Source organism: Octodon degus, unplaced genomic scaffold (assembly GCF_000260255.1).
Source record: "Octodon degus isolate 3935 unplaced genomic scaffold, OctDeg1.0 scaffold00079, whole genome shotgun sequence".
NCBI lineage: Eukaryota > Metazoa > Chordata > Mammalia > Rodentia > Octodontidae > Octodon > Octodon degus.
The window spans coordinates 10466136-10484287 of record NW_004524655.1 but is presented as its reverse complement, the minus strand read 5'-3'; the positions used below and the strand labels follow the sequence as shown (position 1 = coordinate 10484287).

The 18152-nt window shown below is 51.7% G+C and overlaps 1 protein-coding gene and 1 pseudogene across 4 annotated transcripts in view; one reads left to right on the top strand and one right to left on the bottom strand.

Annotated features, from left to right (window-relative positions):
- Rab36 (RAB36, member RAS oncogene family) overlaps positions 1-8086 on the top strand; it is a 15143-nt gene extending 7057 nt beyond the window's left edge. Inside the window, exons 5-11 of one of the 4 annotated variants that reach the window (XR_002822165.1) lie at positions 699-800; positions 2028-2092; positions 3812-3863; positions 4675-4756; positions 5153-5243; positions 6668-6806; positions 7256-8086. Coding sequence is in view for 3 of the 4 variants with exons in the window: in XM_023721006.1 (XP_023576774.1) it covers positions 699-800; positions 2028-2092; positions 3812-3863; positions 4675-4756; positions 5153-5243; positions 6687-6806; positions 7256-7320 (577 nt within the window). In the remaining variant the exon portion in view is untranslated. The remainder of the gene's footprint in view (positions 1-698; positions 801-2027; positions 2093-3811; positions 3864-4674; positions 4757-5152; positions 5244-6667; positions 6807-7255) is intronic. The other 3 variants (XM_023721007.1, XM_023721006.1, XM_023721008.1) reach the window with 3 other exon arrangements.
- A 5743-nt stretch (positions 8087-13829) lies between these two features.
- Positions 13830-18152, bottom strand: part of LOC101584179 — a 4748-nt pseudogene continuing 425 nt past the window's right edge.

Genomic DNA, 18152 nt, shown 5'->3' with positions numbered 1-18152 from the left:
TCTCTCTCTCTCTCTCTCTCTCTCGTACTGGGGATTGAACTCAGGACCCTGCGCTTGCCAGGCAAGCGCTTATTCTACTGAGCTATCTCCGCAGCTCTGTTTTTTTTAATTTATGTATTTGGTACAGGGTCTCACCACACAGCTCAGACTAGTAGTGATCCTCCTGTGGTCCCCCATTCTAGCGCTTGCCTAAGCAGGTGCTTAGTTGACTGAGCCAGCTTGCTGTCCCCCAAAAGCCTTTTTCTCTTCATGTTGATTATTGTAGGTGTTTGTTACAGTGACAGAATGCTGACTAACGTACCTGCCTCTCTGTGGCCTCTATGAACCATCCTTATCAGTTTTCTATCAGTGGATTTTATTTGTCGCCACAGTTTGACTGTGGAGCAAACCTGCCATGGGTGGGGTTTTTTTTAATTATTATTTATTGATATAGGGTCTCCCTATACAGCTCAGACTCTTAGTGATCCTCCTGTCTCAGCCTCCCCAGTGCTGGGATCACAGGCATGCGCCATCATGCCAGGTTTTGGGGCTGGCACAGCGTGCCCAGGGTTCCTAGGCTGGCATGGCATGTGGTACAAGGGACTGAAAGTGGGTCCTTGCACTTGCCAGGCAGGTGCTTGGACCGCTGAGCTATCTCCGTGGCCCCTGTGGTTGTATTTGTGAGGACACTTCTCTCGTGACATCCTCACCTCCCACAGGTTTTGCAAGAATATTTTTGATCGGGACTACAAGGCCACTATTGGAGTTGACTTTGAAATTGAGCGCTTTGAGATTGCTGGGATTCCGTACAGCCTCCAGATGTAAGTGCCCGTGGGGTGGTGCCACTCCCCGTATGGCTTGAGGGTGGGCTGCCTGGAGTCTCTGGGGTAAGGTCTTGGACGGCCTCTTCCATGCTGCCTCCTGGTGCTCAGCAAGGCCTTTTCTAGCCAAGCAGGACCTGGGCTGGTTGAGAAACAAGGTGCTGTGGCTCCCAAGTCTCTGGAATGCTCTTTGGCCTTGACAGATCAGGGAAGGCCTTCACACCCATCCGTGATGGCCCTGAGGCCTCCTCCCCGCCTGGACCTCCTTCCTGTGATCCTGCAGGAGGCAGGTGGGCTTTGGCAAGTTGTTGTGCAGACGGGGCAGCTGTGAAGTGGGACTGGATTAATCCTGTGTGCCAGGCTTGGGTGAGGAGGGTTTTGACAGAGGCCATACCCTCCACCTCCTTCCTCAGGCCTGCCGCTCTCATCTTCCCCATTGTACCATTCCTCAATGGGGAAGTAACTGCCGCTCCCCCTACTGTTCTTCTTTCCACCTTGCCTCCCAACTTACTGAGAGAAGTTAAATTTTGACCTGTTGACTTTAAGGATGGGTTAAGGAGTAGATTTCAGACTCCTTCCTACATATGGACCACCTGCCTCGTTATATAACAGAGCAAATACCTATCAGCCTTGTGCTGTCACATTTTCTATACTGTGGTTGTGGCAAACAGCATTAATCTATTGTTGTGTTGTTTTCCATGGAGCTTTTAAGTTCTTCTTGCTATATTGCTCTGGAGAGCCAACTAATGAGAGTCCCCCAGGGGATATAAACCGTGTCTTTGTGAGGCTTCCCCACCCTTCACCCAGGAAGCTACAGTGCAGACGGGGCAGCAGTGTCCCAGTCACACAGGAGCAAGGGGTAGAGCCACAGCCCAGAGCCCTAGCACCACTCAGAGTAAGCAAACCATACCACAGGGTATATGTTCCTTTGTAATGTCACAGAAAGGACTGAGCTGCAGCTCCACTCATCTGGCAGCAGAGCTGCTGATGCTCCCGAACCCGAAGGCATGGGAATCCAGCAAGAGAATCCCCCCCGGGGCACCCCAGAGGGATCATCAGGAGCTGGAGGCAGGGTTAGCTGGCTCACACAGCGCTGCCAGAAGCCCACACAGCTGGCACAGCTGGTGCTTGTCTAGGAGTCTCCCTCCCACCGCCTCCCCAGCCTGCTGACTTAGTGATTGCTTAACCTACCACCACTGTTTTCCTCTCTCCCTCTCTGTGGCTCAGCTGGGACACAGCCGGGCAGGAGAAGTTCAAGTGCATCGCATCTGCCTACTACCGGGGTGCGCAGGGTAAGCAACTGTGTGATGGTGGGGTGTTCAGCAGGGGCCTCCCCGCTGGACCCAATAGCAGGAACCTTGGGTCCTCCATGCAGGTACCGGTTTTCTGGTGTCCACTGAAAAATCACCCTAGCCGGTGCTTGGAGCTGCCTCCAAGCTGGGGCCTTGGCTACCTTTGGCCATCAGTCACACCCCTTGGGGGTCTGTTGTGCCCGATTTTGGCTGTACCCCTAGGCCCTGGCTTTTGTATCAGAGAGATTCTCAGAGGATATGTTTGTCCAGGGGTTCTGGGAAAGAAAGAACATCACATTCTGAGAGGAAGTGGGTGGAGGCTGGGACTGGAGCTAAGCCAGAGAGGAGGAATGAAAGGTGGACTGGCAGGACTGGCAGATCCCAGATTGGGGTTCACAGGGCTCAGTGCCCACTATCAACATGACCAAGTGCAGCCTCGGTACAGGGCAGGCCTCGCAGCAGAGACGGCAGCATAGGCTGACCCCAGCCTTCCAGGAAGCGGACAGAAATGCCTTTCAGTGGGATATGGGAGAACTGTCGAAAGGATCTCAGACCAGACTCAAGACACAGTTACAGTAGTAGCTTAAGAAGCACCACAAGTTTCATTCTGGTTTGAAAGGAACAAAAACAGGTACTAAACCATGAGTACCCCGGCTGAGGATTGGGACTTCCACTGAGCCACATCCACCGTGGCCTCCTTCAGCTGTGGGCTCGCCAGGCCTCTCTCTTCCCAAGGAGAGTCTGCCTCCTCAGGGCTAGAGCTGCCAGGCGCCTGCCACACCTCTGCAAACAGCAGCCAGCCTGCCATCACCTCCATATCATCAGTGACCTTTTCTCTGTTCCTCTCTGTCCCAAGAGCATCGGGACTGTCTTGCAGTCATTAGCCTCAGGTGGAGGAAGCCACTGTCCAGCCCGCTCACACCCGCAGGCATCAGCAGAGGATGCTGTAGCTGCAAGGCAGGGCCAGTGACAAGAGGAGCTGACAGCAAGGCCGCAGCTCTGTTTTCTGACCGTCTTGAAGTCATTTTCCTTAATCTGGTTATTGCTGATTGTCATCACAGTGGCAGCTGCCATTGACTGAAAAAGTCTTGCCAGGTGTGGCTGCACATACACCTGTAATCCCAGCCCACTGGGAGGCTGAGGCAGGAGGATCACAAGTTCTAGCCTAGTCTGTGGAATTTAGCAAACTTAGAGCAACCTTGTCTTAAAATAAAAAAATAATAGGGCCAGGGATGTAGCACATTGTGAAGGCTCTGGGTTCCATCCCTCTGACCTCAAAAGTATTAATTTTAAGAATCTGCCCTATGTCGGCCCTTGAACTAAAAACTTTTCAAAATAGCTGCCTTAAAATAAGAAAAGAAAAAAAAAATCCTTTGTTTATCCTCTCAGCAATCCTGAGAGCCACATGTATCATGCTCATCACTCTACAGATGGGGAAACTGAGGCTCTTGGCATTTAGGACCCTCTCCCAAGCTCCCTTGGCTGTAATGCAGAGGGTCCCTGAGGCCAGAGTTCACATGTGCCAAGTTTGCCTCATCTGTCCTCCCTGGATTCCACTCTGAGGCCAAGCTCTAAGGTCCAGCGTTCAGTGCCAGGGCTCACCTGGAAGTTCCTTAAGACCTCAGGAGGTGCTTGGGGTGGGGTGGGGGCTCTCCTTTGTTACTCTACATTGGCCTCACCTGTCACTGACTGACTGCTGGCTTTCCCCCATGTGTCCAGTGATCATCACGGCCTTTGACCTCACTGATGTGCAGACGCTAGAGCACACCAGGTAAGTAACCCCAAGCTCTGTGACCCCTGCGGGGCACCTGGGTTCAGGAAGCTGCCTGAAAGGCTCTGCACACCTAGGCCACTGGGCTGGTCCCCTTCTGGTAGTTTCAGGCTTGTGTGTTAAGGTCAGCTCCCCATAAGTTATTTATTGTCCTGTTGCCTCCTTATCCCTCAGGGGGGCATTTGTACTATTTCACCAGGCTGGTGCTCTGAAGGCCCCGTGTTTGTTTTGCTCTCCTGCTGTCACACCCTTGGAAATCCTCATAATTTTTGAATTAGAGATCCCAAATGTTCACTTTGTCCTGAGCTCTGATAATTTTATAGCCAGTCCTATCTGAGGGACATGACTTTGGCCCCGACTATCTTGGGCAGAGATATAAATGATGTGACCAATTCTGAGAGGCCATCCTGCTGTGTCTGTCAAGAATCTAATGAGTGGACCAAAGGCCTCCTCACCCCCTCACCTGTGCTTGTTTGGGACATTCACATCCAATTTCATCCAAACCCAGTGAGGGATACAGGGGTGATCATTCCAGGTGTTAAAGGTGTAAAGGTTGAGGATGGGTCATCATGACTTGACCCATGTTTTCATATTCTCAGCCCCCTTTCATCCCACTAAGGCCAATCTGGCTGCAAGGCCAGCATCCCTCTTAGCCACTGTGGGCCAGGGGCCTCCCTCTGCCTCCTAACTCACTGCTTCCAGCCCTGAGAAGGATCTGAGTCTCTATCCCCTCTCCTGGGCTTCCTCAAGCCCCAGGGTGGGTGGGTAGGTACAGATGTCCCTCAGACGATCTCCCCTCTGGACATTACAGGCAATGGCTGGAGGATGCATTAAGGGAGAATGAGGTGGGATCCTGCTTTATCTTCCTCGTGGGAACCAAAAAGGACCTTCTGGTGAGCGGGCAGAGCTGGAAGCCTGGGTGCCTCTTGGGAAAATGCATGTTGTGATCACAGCCCAAGTGTGAGGAATGCCATGTGGCACTGACCTGCCTGGCATTGGCATTTAGAGATACCAGGCCTTAGAGCTACGGGTCAGGGGAACTCAGGTTCCCTGTGCTGTCCCCTAAGAAGGGACTGCTGACACTCAGATTTGCCTGAGGACTACTGAAATGTCACCCCTAGGCATGCAACATCTAGGCAGTGGGACTGCCCTGCTTCCTGGGGGGGGGCAGGGGCTAATGGGAATGAGGGTGGGGAGGGTGGTACCATGGTGACAAGAGTACAGCTGCCACCCCAGGGGCCACCTGGAGGAGGGCCGGGCACTGGGTCAGCAAGGGCTGCTTCTCCCAGTCAGGGGCAGCATGTGAGCAGGCAGAAGCAGAGGCTGTGCACCTGGCCAATGAGATGCAGGCTGAGTACTGGTCAGTGTCAGCCAAGACAGGTGAGTGGGGCAAGGGCGTGGCAAGGGGGGGCAGAGGCTGCTGTGTGGGGCCCAACGTGCTGCGCTGTGGAGGTTCTTGCCTTCTGTGTGCTAGGGACTGGCAGCACATTCCATTGCTTTACAGTAGTCTACTCTAGGACACTGGGAGGCTTGTCCCATGGAAGAGAGGAACAGTGACCTTTGACCCCTGGCAGTCCTGAGCAAGATGCCCAGCAGGTCCAGGCTTCATCCAGGAGGCAGCGTGATATTTCTATCTCTGTTTCTGTCTCTGTCTCTGTCTCTATCTCTATCTCTATCGCTATCTCTATCTCTATCTCTATCTCTATCTCTATCTCTATCTCTATTTCTGTCTCTACTTCTATTTTTCTTTTCTTTCTCCTCTCTTTCTCTTTCTCTCTTTCCCCAGCCCATTTGATTCTAAAGTAGGGTTTGCTGGGTTATCCAGACTGACCTTGAACTTGCAGTTCTCCTGCCTCAGCCTCCCAAGTAGCTAAGATTAAGAGGCATGTGCCACTGCACACAGTTTATTTTTAATGAGAAAATATTTTTTTTATTATAAAGACTATATGTATTTGCTGAGGAAAAATCAGACAGTGTAGAGAAGCAAAGAGCAGACTTTGATACACAGGTTGTGGGGGAGATAAAATGAAAGAACACTTAAGATGTGTTACGTGCCTGTGCCAACTCCCACGATGAATGTTTATGGACTATACATATGGAATAATAAAAAAAAAATAAGTGAATGAAAACTGCAGTACTGAGCACATGATGGGTCCCCGAGGTTCAAGGGACTCAGGGTTGGGACCACTGGCCCTGGTCCCTGACAAGCAGGCACAGCGGGCATTTGGCTGGGGACTGAGAGTTGAGTGTGGAAGTACCACCTCCTCACTACCTCCCACAGCCAGCAGTTTTCAGGTCTGGTGCTTTCTGCTCCTGCTTCCCTCCTGCTCTCCCAGATTAGAGTAACAGGATTTCACTGATACCTCAGTATAGGCCTCCACACTGGAGGCTGCGATTGTGGTGGATGTGGGAACCTGGCCTCCCCCGATCGCTGGAGGAGGATGCTCAGACTCCATGTAAGGGCCAACAGCACATGGAAAGTTGTAGGCAAGCAGGCACATGTCTGTCTTGAGCTCTGCCTGGCCCAGTAGATACTCCGGAGCCATTGATTAGAAGAGTAGATTGAAGAAACAAAGGCTCAGAGGTCTGAGGGAGTGGCTAAGGCAGGCAGCCTGAGTGGGGGTGGGGCAGAAGCCAGACTTTGGAAGGTCCTACCCCCAGCACTGTGCTGTCCCTGTGGGTGGGCAGCCCTCACGTGTTGTCATTACTGTCAATGATGCTGTAGAAGGAGCCACACTCCTGCCTGAGGGTGGGCTGCCCGGCCCTGGCACCCAAATGTGACCAGAGGTGCAATTGGGTCACAGCTGTCCCCTGGGTCCCCAGGAGAGAATGTAAAGGCATTCTTCAGTCGTGTTGCTGCCCTGGCATTTGAGCAGTCAGTATTGCAGGAGCTGGAGAAGAGGAACAGTGCACGGCCCCAGGTCGGCGATGGAAACCTCATCCGTGTGTATAGGCGTGGCTGCATGGGCTGGGAAAAGCCTGGGGAGCAGAATCCACATGTTCCATCCTCCCGTCACCCCAGACCCAGCCACTTCCTTAACTTGTTGCCCTCTTTGGACCCTCTCCAGTGGGTTGTGGAGGCTGTAGCCTCCCTGGCTCCACTTGCCTGCTTTGGCCCTCCCTAGCCTCCGTATAACCTCCTCACGGGCCGCACTGTGGGTGCCAGGCTCTGCAGAAAGACCTGGCTCTGGCTCCGCAGGCCTGGGCTTTTGCCCAGTATGTTCTGGGATACAGAATATTCTGTGGGTCTCTCATCCTGTGCCCATTTATCAGGGCCTATACAATAGGCCTGGGAACTCCAGCTGAGGGCCAGACCTATCAGAACAGGGGCAGGCCCTACCAGTGTCAGGTGCAAAACACTTAACTGATGCCACCTTTTCTTCTCCTTACAGGAATGGAGGAAAATTCACCCGAGACCCAGGACAGCAAGAGGCCCTTTAGCCTAGGCTGCTGTTAGCTGGGCTGGCACAGATGCCCCCCCCCACTTCCTGTACATGCATGAGCATAGGCTTCTGTGACCTCGGAGGGGTAACGTGGAGCCTGTCTCCCACAAGGTGTGGAGGGCCTGTGTGTCCGGGGCTTAGCTGTCGGATGCTGATGCATCCTACACTGCCTGCTTGGGGACCCATACAGCCTGGCTAGTGGGAACACTGCAGTGAGGACCCACCTGCAGGGTCATCATTCAGTCCCCCATGGCCTTGAAAGACCTCAGGACTGTGAACTCAGGACACTTCTGCCATGGCCCATGTCCCTCACCATGGCACTGTTTCCCAGAAATCCTAGATGTGGCTCCGGAATCCTTCTCATCACAGTGTTCCGGGCAACCAGGACTTATCAAAATTGGCCAGTGAGAACAGCCCTTCTGTTGTCTCCCCTGGGATTTTCTGTTATCAACAGGACACGTGGTTCTGCATCTGAGAACTTGAGGTCTCCTGTCCACTGCCCCTCTGTCACAGACTCCCAGGTTCCCTGGGCATCCCTGCCTCTCTCAAAGGCAATGGACAAGAGGGTCTCTTGCATCTCTGAGACCCCCATGGTGTTGCCTTCCAGATCAGTGGGTCAGGAAGGGCTCAGCAAGTCGCTTGCGCCCCTGATCCATCTGAAGGATGTGTTATCCTGGCCGTACTGTGAGGTGAAGACTGTACCTCGCTCCTTGGGTGCATCACTGTACATCCATTTACCTTGGCACTGCCCTGTGGACCCATACCCTTGTGTGCTGTTGCCTCTCCAACCTCTTTCCCACTGGCTTGCAGGTCCTCAGGACCTGTGTAATGGTGTCCACACATCTTTGGAGGACTTTGGAGACTGTTCAGTCTAGCATGTTCTTCCTGACCACCAGTCCTCCTGCACAGCCAGTGCACACAGGAATACCCTCCGCACGCAGCTCAGTGCCCAGAGGGTCTGCCCTCCTCTCTGCCCCCACGTTGCTCCTCCAGGAGGTTTTCCCTGATACCTTGTCACTGCTATTCACTCCCCCTGCTGCTGTGGCCATGGGTATCTGCCCACTGAACCCCACTCTCTTGCCAGAGGTAGGTGGGTACACGTGGCATCTCTGCGTCTCAGAGATGGTGAGCATTTTTCGGGCAGCCTGTACCCATCAGTACCCTTCTAGTCGCTGGCACGCCAGTTGTGCACCATGAATGTTCACTGAATCATAGCAATTGCCAAGTACCAGACAAAAACACTGGCATGTTTTTCTGTTCATTATTCCTTTGCTATATTTTTAGATCCTGTAGATCACTTGTTTGTATACAGTGCTTTAAAAAGAGTTATGTGCTTAGTGTACAACAAGAAAGTATGAATCCTATAAAATACAGATTAGAAGTGCCACCTCTGATGGGTCAGCTAAAGTGAGCACATATACTGAAATCTGATTGGTCACATGCCAGACATAAGGATGGTTAATAGTTGGTCCTATTTCTTTTAGGTTGCTTCCCTGGGTGCAAACCACTGCATTTGTTAGCTTGTTTCTCCAGCGTGACCTGGCGTTGTACTTGCTGCCTGACAGGCTACTTTCCCCCAGGGCTGCCTGCTTTTTTCCTGTGCATACGCACAGCCCCCTCACTGCTTTAGCAGCTGCTCAACTTCCTCGGTGTAGACAGACTGCACTTCACTTAACCTGCCCCATACGCAGGTCATTTAGTTTGTGTCCTGCATTTAGCGTTTACTGATGGTGCTGCAATGGCCATCCTTGTAATTGTAGTGCACACTCAGGATTCCCAGAGGATGTCCTCCTGGCCCAGCCCACAGTGGAGGAGAGGACACACCAGGGGTACATTAGGGAGGACCATATTTGTTGGATGCAAACGGAATGAGTGGCCAGCCAGGATGGACCAGAATGGTGGTGGAGGAGAGGTGTCCTGCTGTTACCAGCTCCTAGGCTGGAAACCGAGTGTCTCATGCACTACCAAACTTCTGTCAATAGTACTTCATTAGCCCTTGGGCTGGGGAAATAGTTCAGTAGTCTAAGTGCCTGCCTGGCAAGCACAAGGACCCGGGTTCATTCCCCAGTATCACATGCCCTACCAGCCCTGTGCCGAGGCGACCACCAAGACCAGGGTATGGTGGCATACACCCCTATCCCAGCACTGGGGGAGGCTAAGACAGGAGGATCACTATGCGTCTGAGCTATGTAGTGAGACCCTGTATCAAACACATAAATAAAACTCTCAGAGGGCCGACCAAATAGCTCAGCAGATTAAAGTGCCTACAAGCAGTCACAGGGGCCAGGAGTTCAATTCCCAGGCCTGCTGTGCCGGCCCCACCCCCAGGGTGTGCTGAGACAGCAACTGAGACTGGGTATGGGGGCGCTTGCCTGGAATCCCAGCACATGGGAGGCTGTAAACAGGAGGATCACTGCGAGTCTGATCTAGTAGTGAAACCCTGAACACCCTGTAGACCCTTCCCTAAAATATAGAAGAAAAAAAAAAAAACCTCATATTGCCCACTGTGGTGTGCCAACTAGTTCCTGCAGGCCTTGTCTGACAGTAATTATCCGTCCAATTTCAGTATTGACCCAGAGATGGGAGCCTTCGTGCCAGGGAAAAGCAAGGCACTCACTGCTTCCCAGCCATTTAACGCCGTTGTCTTAGTGTACTTGTGCTGCTACGATTGAAAACCACAGACCGGGTAAATTATGAACAGAAAAGGTTTATTCAGCTTGTGGTTCTGGGGGCTGAGAGGTCCGAGAAGCTGGCATCCTCTGGCAAGGACCGTCAGGCCACATCTTACCATAGTAGGTGCACCAGAGGGAGGTGAAGAGGGGGCCCAAACGCACCCTTTGTAACAAACTCAGTCTTGTGATGAATCCCAACGCATTCATGAGGCCTAAACACCGCTAAGTAGGCTACACCTTCACCAACATTTGCATTGTGGAGTAGTTTCCACGTGTGTTCTGGAGGGGGACATTGAGACTAAATCAAACAGGCTGGGGGCATAGTTCCGTGGCAGAGTGCTTGCCTGGCACGTTGTGAGTCCTGCATTTGATCTCCAGCACTGAAGGAAAACAAAAGCAGCAAGCATCTTCTCAGACTCACTTATGTGTAGTTCCCACCCCTTCCCACTGACACAAAGACCTGCTCTTTGGGGGCTGTGGGTATAGCTCAGCAGCACAGTGCCTGCCTGGGAAGCATAAGATCCCGAGTTCGATTCCCAGTTCCAAAAAAAAAAAAAAAAGAAAGAAAGAAAATCTACTAAAAGCAAAAAAGCCATAGACCATCGCAACATTCCAAATGTCTGGGGCAGAGAATCTGTGAGTCTCATCCTGGAGGTCCAGGAGAAGCAGCCCCCTGCACCAAGGCCCAGCAGCTATATCCAAATGCTTCGGGAGCATCTTTTCCCTCCTCTGGTTCCCTTAGCTCCTTCTTTGCTCATCATCTATCTCTCCACCCTTCTATTTGCCTATCTCCCCTGCTAGAGACACCTTCCTATCCCTAGCCTACAGATGAGGAAACCTACAGCTGAAAGGATGGGACATGTCTGATACCTCCCCCCAGGCCCCCCCCCACCTCTGCCCCCCTCTCAGCCTGGAATCACACTCTAGTTGGCCTTACCCTTGAGGCTCTGTGTCTCTTATACCTGTGTACCCCAGTTGGGTGTTCCCATCCAGGGCCATCCAGGAGAGCCAAAAGAACAGCGATTTCTACCCTCACTACTGCAAAATAAATAATAAAATGGACCAGGATGTATTTGCACAACCACAGTGGGCCCAACCACACCCTTCAGGATCGACCAGCCAGCAGAGACTTCCCCCATCACACACTGCTCCCTATTCCCCATGGGTACCAGGTTGCCCTCCCCAAGCCCCACAGGCTCTACAGTGACCACAGCAGGGTCCTCACTCAGCCTCTTTCCATCTATTTTTTTTTTTTTTTCCAGGACTGGGGATTGAACTCAGGTCCTTGCACTTGCCAGGGAAGCACTTATTCTACTGAGCTATCTCCCCGGTCACCCTCTTTCAGTCTTCTACACAAGTTGGACCTGCTTTGGCCTCCTCCCCATTCAGCTTTGGGGCCTCTGGAGTGGATAATCAATCCAACTCACACTTAGCCCACGACATGGGTGAGATCAACTCCCAGATAGACCTCAGCCTTCAGGAAGGCCCAGGCTTTACCCTGAAACCTGAGACTGCTATCACTGGGTAATAATATAGAGGTGGATTGGTTAAATTCACATGGTCACCATTCACTTATCAATTTTTCCTCATTCAGGAGTTCCTAGAGCCCCCTTTCTAGGCTGGGCTCTATATTTTTTCATTTGCACCTCCCATAGGTTACCCAGAAGGTGTTACATTTCACAGGTGAGCTGAGAATCAGGGAAGGAACCTCTGGGGCCACATAGGTGCAAGCTGGGATAAGGAGACAGTTCTGTCCAACACTTACAATTCTGTCCCGTCCCCCCCTCCCCAACACACACCTGGAGACAGACGTCAGGGAGATCACATCGAGGATATGGAGCAGGATGAATGGTACAGGTCTATGATCCCAGCACTGTGTGAGGCAAAGGCAGGAAGATCAAAGTTTGAGCCCAAAGGGCTAGGGAGATGGCTCAGTGGAATAAGCGCTTCCCTGGCAAGCACAAGGGCCTGAGTTCAATCCCCAGTTCTGCCAAAAAAAAAAAAAAAAAAGTTTGAGCCCACCCTAGGCACTTTGGTGAGTTAGCAGTCCCTGGAAAAAAATTTTTTAAGTGCTGGGTGATGTAGTAGCTCAATGTAAAGGCCCTGGGTTCAGTCTGTAGTATTGCAAAAAGAAAAAAAAAATTAAAGATAAGTAAAAATAAAATGGACCATGATATAGCTCAGTGCAAAGGTCTTGCATTCAATCTGTAGTGTCACCAGACAGAAAGAAACAGAGAAAGACAGAGAGGCAGAGGCAGAGGCAGAAAGGCAGAAAGGCAGAGGCAGGCAAAGGATGGTAACAGAGGTCTAGGTCACAGAAGGGAAGATTTTCAGGAGAAACACATAGCTATGAGAGTAATCCCTTCTTTTCTGGGCAAAATGTGAGTCTGGGCCCCATCCAAGAAGCCACAGCTTCAGGCGGTGCCCTGCAACTGGACCCCCTCTTCTGGAAGCTCCCAGGCTCCTCTGCCATCTGCTGTGGTCTCCCCATATCACCTGCCATATGTCTGGCCTTCCCCTGAGGGCAGTGGATGGGCAGATGGGAAATGTGACTGTTAGACTGCCTCCTTCCAGGCAACACAGATCCTTCCCAGCCTCCTCCCCCTCATCCAGATGCCTCCCCAGCATTCAGGGCCACCAGCCACCTGTCTGAGCCTGTATCCCAGGTGCGTGCAAAGCCTCTGCCGCTGGGCTACTATAGGCAAGCCTTTCATTCAGCTTGCTCGCCCCCAGCCTTCTAGAACACATGGTGGGTGGGTGGGGAGGCAAAGCAGGCCTGAGGCTCCTGCCCCCACATGTGGGGGGCAGTGCTGGCCTGGGGGTGCTCTGTCCCTCTCATCACTGGGAGCTGGAGCCTAGACCATTTCACTGGCTATACCTCTAGGAACAGGCTCATCTCATCTTAGCTCCTCCTCTCCCTGCAAAGGCACTTAGGAAACTCCCCTGGGATCTACTGGCTGTAGGAACTTCATTAATAAATGATTCCAAAGAGGCAGGTGGAGTCACAGGAACCAGGAGTCTGTAAGACCCAGGCCTCAGGTTTGGTCATTCAGAACTGCTGCAGCTCCACCAAAAGCACATCTCTCACTGGCAAGTATGGCTTACAGACGGACCAGGGGTCAGAAAGCCTGGAGGAGTTGCTGCAGCCAGGCATTATCCAGTGCAGTGCAAGCAGGCAGGGCTAGAGAACAGCTACATGGATGACCTGTTTTGTGATCTTGCTCCTGGCTCACTGGAGTGACAGATGACAGATGATGGATTGGGGGTGGGGTTCACATGGTTACATCTGCTTGAAGCATGCTTCCTCCAGGCTCCAGCTTAGAGGGAGATGAGGGTACAGACAGGACAGGAAAGGAACAAGAAAAGGCCTTTCCCAGACAGTCATAAGTAGGACTTAGGGCTAAGTCATTACATGACTTTGTAATGCTCCGTCAGAGCATCTGCCTAAGGGCATGCTGGTCAAAAACACCGATTTGGGACACAGGCAGACTAGGCCTCCCATTGACTGCTGTGTGAGGGGATCACCCCTCTCTGAGCCCCCTGGAATAATGGTTGGAGGGTGGAAAGAATTTATCTCTGTGCAGCCCCAGAACGAGCACATGTTAAAGGCTGAGTGCATGGGAGCCCCAAAGACTGTGTGATTCTCACAGGCTGGGCCACTCATTTCTAATTGAGTGAATTAGAAAAAAACCACATTCTTTACAAAATGAAACATGGAATTGCCAGCTGGACCCAGAAATTCGGTTCCTAGATATGTCCCCAAAGAACTGAAAATCGACTCAAACAAGTATAGCATCGTTTTTTGTTTTTGTTTTTGATGGACAAGAGCTGTTTTATTTGGGACCTGTCAACTCTCTGTACACACAGGGCACTACTTCTTCGTCTCCTCCTCCTTGGACAGGATCTTGATGATTTCTTCCTTCTTGGCTTGCAGGCGCTTGCACGCTTCCTTGGTCTTTGATCTGTGAGCCTCGGCCTGGTCAGCCAGGAGCTTCTTGTGGGCCTTGTCCACTTTCGGCTTGTGGGTGTGCTCCATGAGGACCCGCTTGTTCTTAAACACATTCCCCTTCAGGTACAGGATGTGGTACATGTGCCAGTCGATCTTCTTAGATTCCTGGTATCTCCGGAGCAGCCTGCACAGGATCCAAGTCACCTCCGGCTTTCGGGCGTCGGCTGTACCCTTCCACTTACCGATGCCCATGTGCTTGCCCTTGTGGAGAGCCCGAGATGTTCCTCTGGTATCGCTCCCAAGCATGGACGGTCACAGGCTTGCGGATGATTAGCCCATCTTTGATCAATTTCTGGATCTGCTGATAGGAATTGGCTGGCGATTTCATTGGTCTCATTGGGGTCCAACCAGACCTTCTTTTTGCCACCGGAGAGCACACTGGAGGCCAGCCTCTTCTGAAGCCTGAATATAATCTTGGCTGCGGCTGCTGCAGCAAAAAGAAAAAACAAAGTATAGCAGGTTTTTTTTTTTTTTTCAGAACCGGGGATTGAACTCATGTCCTTGTACTTGCCAGGGTAGCGCTTATTCCACTGAGCCATCTCCCTAGCCCCAGGTATAGCATCTTATTCTAGTCCATCTTGGCTGCTGTAACAAAATACAACAGTCCGACTGGCTTATAAACAACAGAAGTTTATTTTCTTTTTCTCTGTTAGCCCCCCCCCCACCTAGTGCTACAGAACTAAATCCAGGGCCTCATTCAACTAGGAAAATGCTCCATTGCTAAATCACATCCCCTAGCCTAGAAGTTTCTCATAGTCCTAGAGGCTGGAAGTCTAAGGCCAGGGTGCCAGCATCATTCCCCACACTGCACCCACCCGCAGGTCCTGTGAATTCTGTTGCCGTAAGGGTCTAGAATCTAATCCTTTCTCTTAGTCACCTTGCTTCTACTGTAGTCCCGATCACCAACACTGCCCTCCTGGACAACTGCCATAGACCTGGTCTGCTCCCCCTGTGCCCACCTCCAACCTCCCCAACTCTCCACCCAAAGGATCTGAGCAAGTCATACTGAGTGGTCTAATATGGCAGCCACTGTGGCTATTTCATTCTAAATTCATTAAAGTTAAGTTAAACTAAAGATTCAATTCTTTAGTAGGCAAAGCCATATTTTAGGTGCTTAATAACCACATAAGGAAGCTAGTGGCTGTTGGACTACAGTGCATATGCCCACTGGGTGAACAGTTCTAGCAGACAGTGCAGGCTTATATTTTAGGGGCTTCTACTTGCATGTAGAGTGAAAGCTAAACTCTGTACAGGCCTGGAAGGCCCTGTCTCACCCCTGATCCCACCTCTTACTGCCCACAGCAGCCTCATCTTCTAACCCTGCTGTTCCTCAAATACACCACGAATTGAAGTCTTCTTGCCTCTGCCTATCTGTTCCTTGCCCACAAGTTACCTGCTCAGGGAAGCCTGCCCAGACCTCTGCTCCTCCTGGGTTCCTGGAGGGCACACACATCTCTGCTCTGGCCCAGCCCTGGTTGCTGATCACTTACACGCATGCGTACATCTCTCCCTAGGCTGAGCCTTGCACTGGCCACACACACATGCTGAACACTTAGGGATATGGGGAAATAAAACAAATGGACTGTATCTTTGCAGAGTTTAGATCTAGCTGATGTCCCCATGGGTCATTCAGGACAGATATCAAATAAAGAGTTACATATACAGTATATCTTCTCATTCTTTCCCACTGGGAGGAAGGGAAGATGGTAAGAAAGGAAGGAGAGAAAAAAAAGTACCAAGCTAGCTAGCCAGGTCTCGAGAAAAATACTATAGAGGCCCAGGCTGGGAGCATTTTCAGAGACATCCCAAGGATGGAAAGCCCTGGGGGCCAGAAGAGGGCCAGTGGGAGAAAGCCACTGTTTGGATGTGTAGCTCATACCCGACAAACCATGCTTAGAGACCGTTCTCTGTGCCTACAGAACAGAGTCTCTAAGTCCAAACTACACAACTCAGAATTTACAAAGTGAATATGCTGTGCATAAAATATTAAAAGCCAGACACTGGCTAAAGCCCTGGCTAATCAGGATGCTGAGGCAGGAGGATCCACTAAGCCCAGATAGGTGTTCAAAAACAGCCTGGGCCACATAAGAAGACCCTGTCTCAAAGAAAATAAGATGGATCTGAGGTGGAACCCATGAACTAGAAAAAAGAACATCTTATTGACAAATGAAAACCATTCCCCATAAAAGTACCCTTTATTTCCCAGGCATTTAATGATCACATGGGCCCTGAGGAGCTCTCAGCAACTTAGAGTCAGCAAGGGAACCAAAACACTTTGTCCTTGGGGTGGTTCCTGTTGCTGATAGCCAGGGAAGGGGGCCTGGGGTCTCATCTTACTTAGTCCACTTACTAGGTGGCTTGATCAGCTCTTTTGGAAAGGGAAGGTAATATCAATCATGACCAGGATTAATTTCTTTCGTGTGTGTGTGTGTGTGTGTGTGTGTGTGTGTGTGTGGTGCTGAAGATCTAACCAAGGACACTACACATGTAGGCGAATGTTCTACCATTGAGTTACATCCCCAGCTATAGTCAAGATTTATAATTCCCACTTTAAAGGAGAGGCTACTTAAGATGAGAACATTTTTCATGATTGCAATGGACCCCTGTCCCACAAGCCCCAGATTACCTCATGACAATTTCCTCCTCTGCAAATTGGGAGGTTTATGAAGATGAGGTCGGCTAGGAGAGAGAAGCCGCAGCACAGGAGATGGGAGAGTCCTGCAGAGGGCGGCAGCGAGCTTCACAAAGACCACAGCCTCCAAGATGGTCTTAATCACAGCTGGAAGCCCACAGGCCAAACATTCAGATGTGTTTTGTTTAGCCCACCCATGCACTTTACACATGGTGCTCACAACATTTTACAGATGAGGACAAAAGTAAGGCCCAGAGAGGGGAAAGGAATTGCCAATGTTACACTGCCCAGGTGTGCCCGAGGGAGAACTGAATTGGGAGTCAGGCCAGCCCGGCTGCAATCCCTGTCATGGGCTGCTCCAGACTGAACGTCAGGGCACCCTCTTTCAGGGGTGCTGGAATTTGGGGCAAGGCATGATGGCCCCTCATATCTATGTAGAAACAACAGCGCTTGGGAGCAGATACTTGCTTGGGAGCAGATACTGTTCTCATTTAAAAGTTCAGGAAACTGATGCATCTTGGTCAGAACTCATCTCTAGTTGACTCACAGTTCCTCATGCCTCCACTCAGCAGGCAGCTTTGGGTGTTTTCACTTCGTACTCCCCAGACTCCCTACAGAGAGTAGCTCTGCTGTGTGTGAAAAGCTCTCTGGGCTTCCCTGGGGAACCATCAAAGGCTCTGTTGCACATTTGCTCTAGGCTGTCCTATCTTCCACTCAGCCCTGCTGGCCAGGGCTGAGACTGATCACCCTCTTACACAGAGATTAACCAGCTAAACTCTGAGTCAAGTAGGGAAAAACTACCCCGGTTTCTTAAGCTCAGGGGAAGAAAGGAGGTCAAATAACACAGCTCAGGATGGCTAGGACATAGGAAAGGAGATGTGGTGCTGAGTGACCTATGGGGAAAATTCCTATGCATCAGCATAGGAAGGTGCCTTCATGACATTCCCCTGTGGGAATTTTACTTCATCATCACCCACCCGAGGTCCATAGTGTGGGAGACTTGTTGGCAGCAGGGCTACTGGCACTGGAGATTCGGCCCAGCCTTGGCTGTCGCACGGAGTGGCCCGTTCTGTCTGACACTTCTCTGGATCGGTGCCTTAGGCATTCCTTAGCACGCTCAGCCCTGACACGGGTGAGTGACAGGGCTGGGGGGAAATAAGCGCGGTGTTCTTGTTCCAGATGTGCACACCTGGCCAGGAACTCCCCTCAGCGGGGTGGCTCTGAAGCAGGAAGCCAGCTGTCCTCACAAGCCAAGAGTGGACTGGCCAGGTTGGCCGCAATCGAGGTCTGGATTTTCCCAGCGTACAGTGGAGAGAGGAGAGCGGCTTGGTGGTGGTGGTGGTCGGGAGTCCTGCCCGGAGTACCCCCTTCCCACAGCGCCCCCAGCCCCGCTCCTGCGGAGCGGCCCCTTTAAGAGGCGCGCCGGGCTCCGTCAGCCGCGCCGCGGCCACCGCCCCCCGGACCTCCCCTTCCTGCGGCGCCGAATGCGGGCCGGGCGGGAGTGCAGCTGGAGCGGGCCGGTCTGGCGGAGCG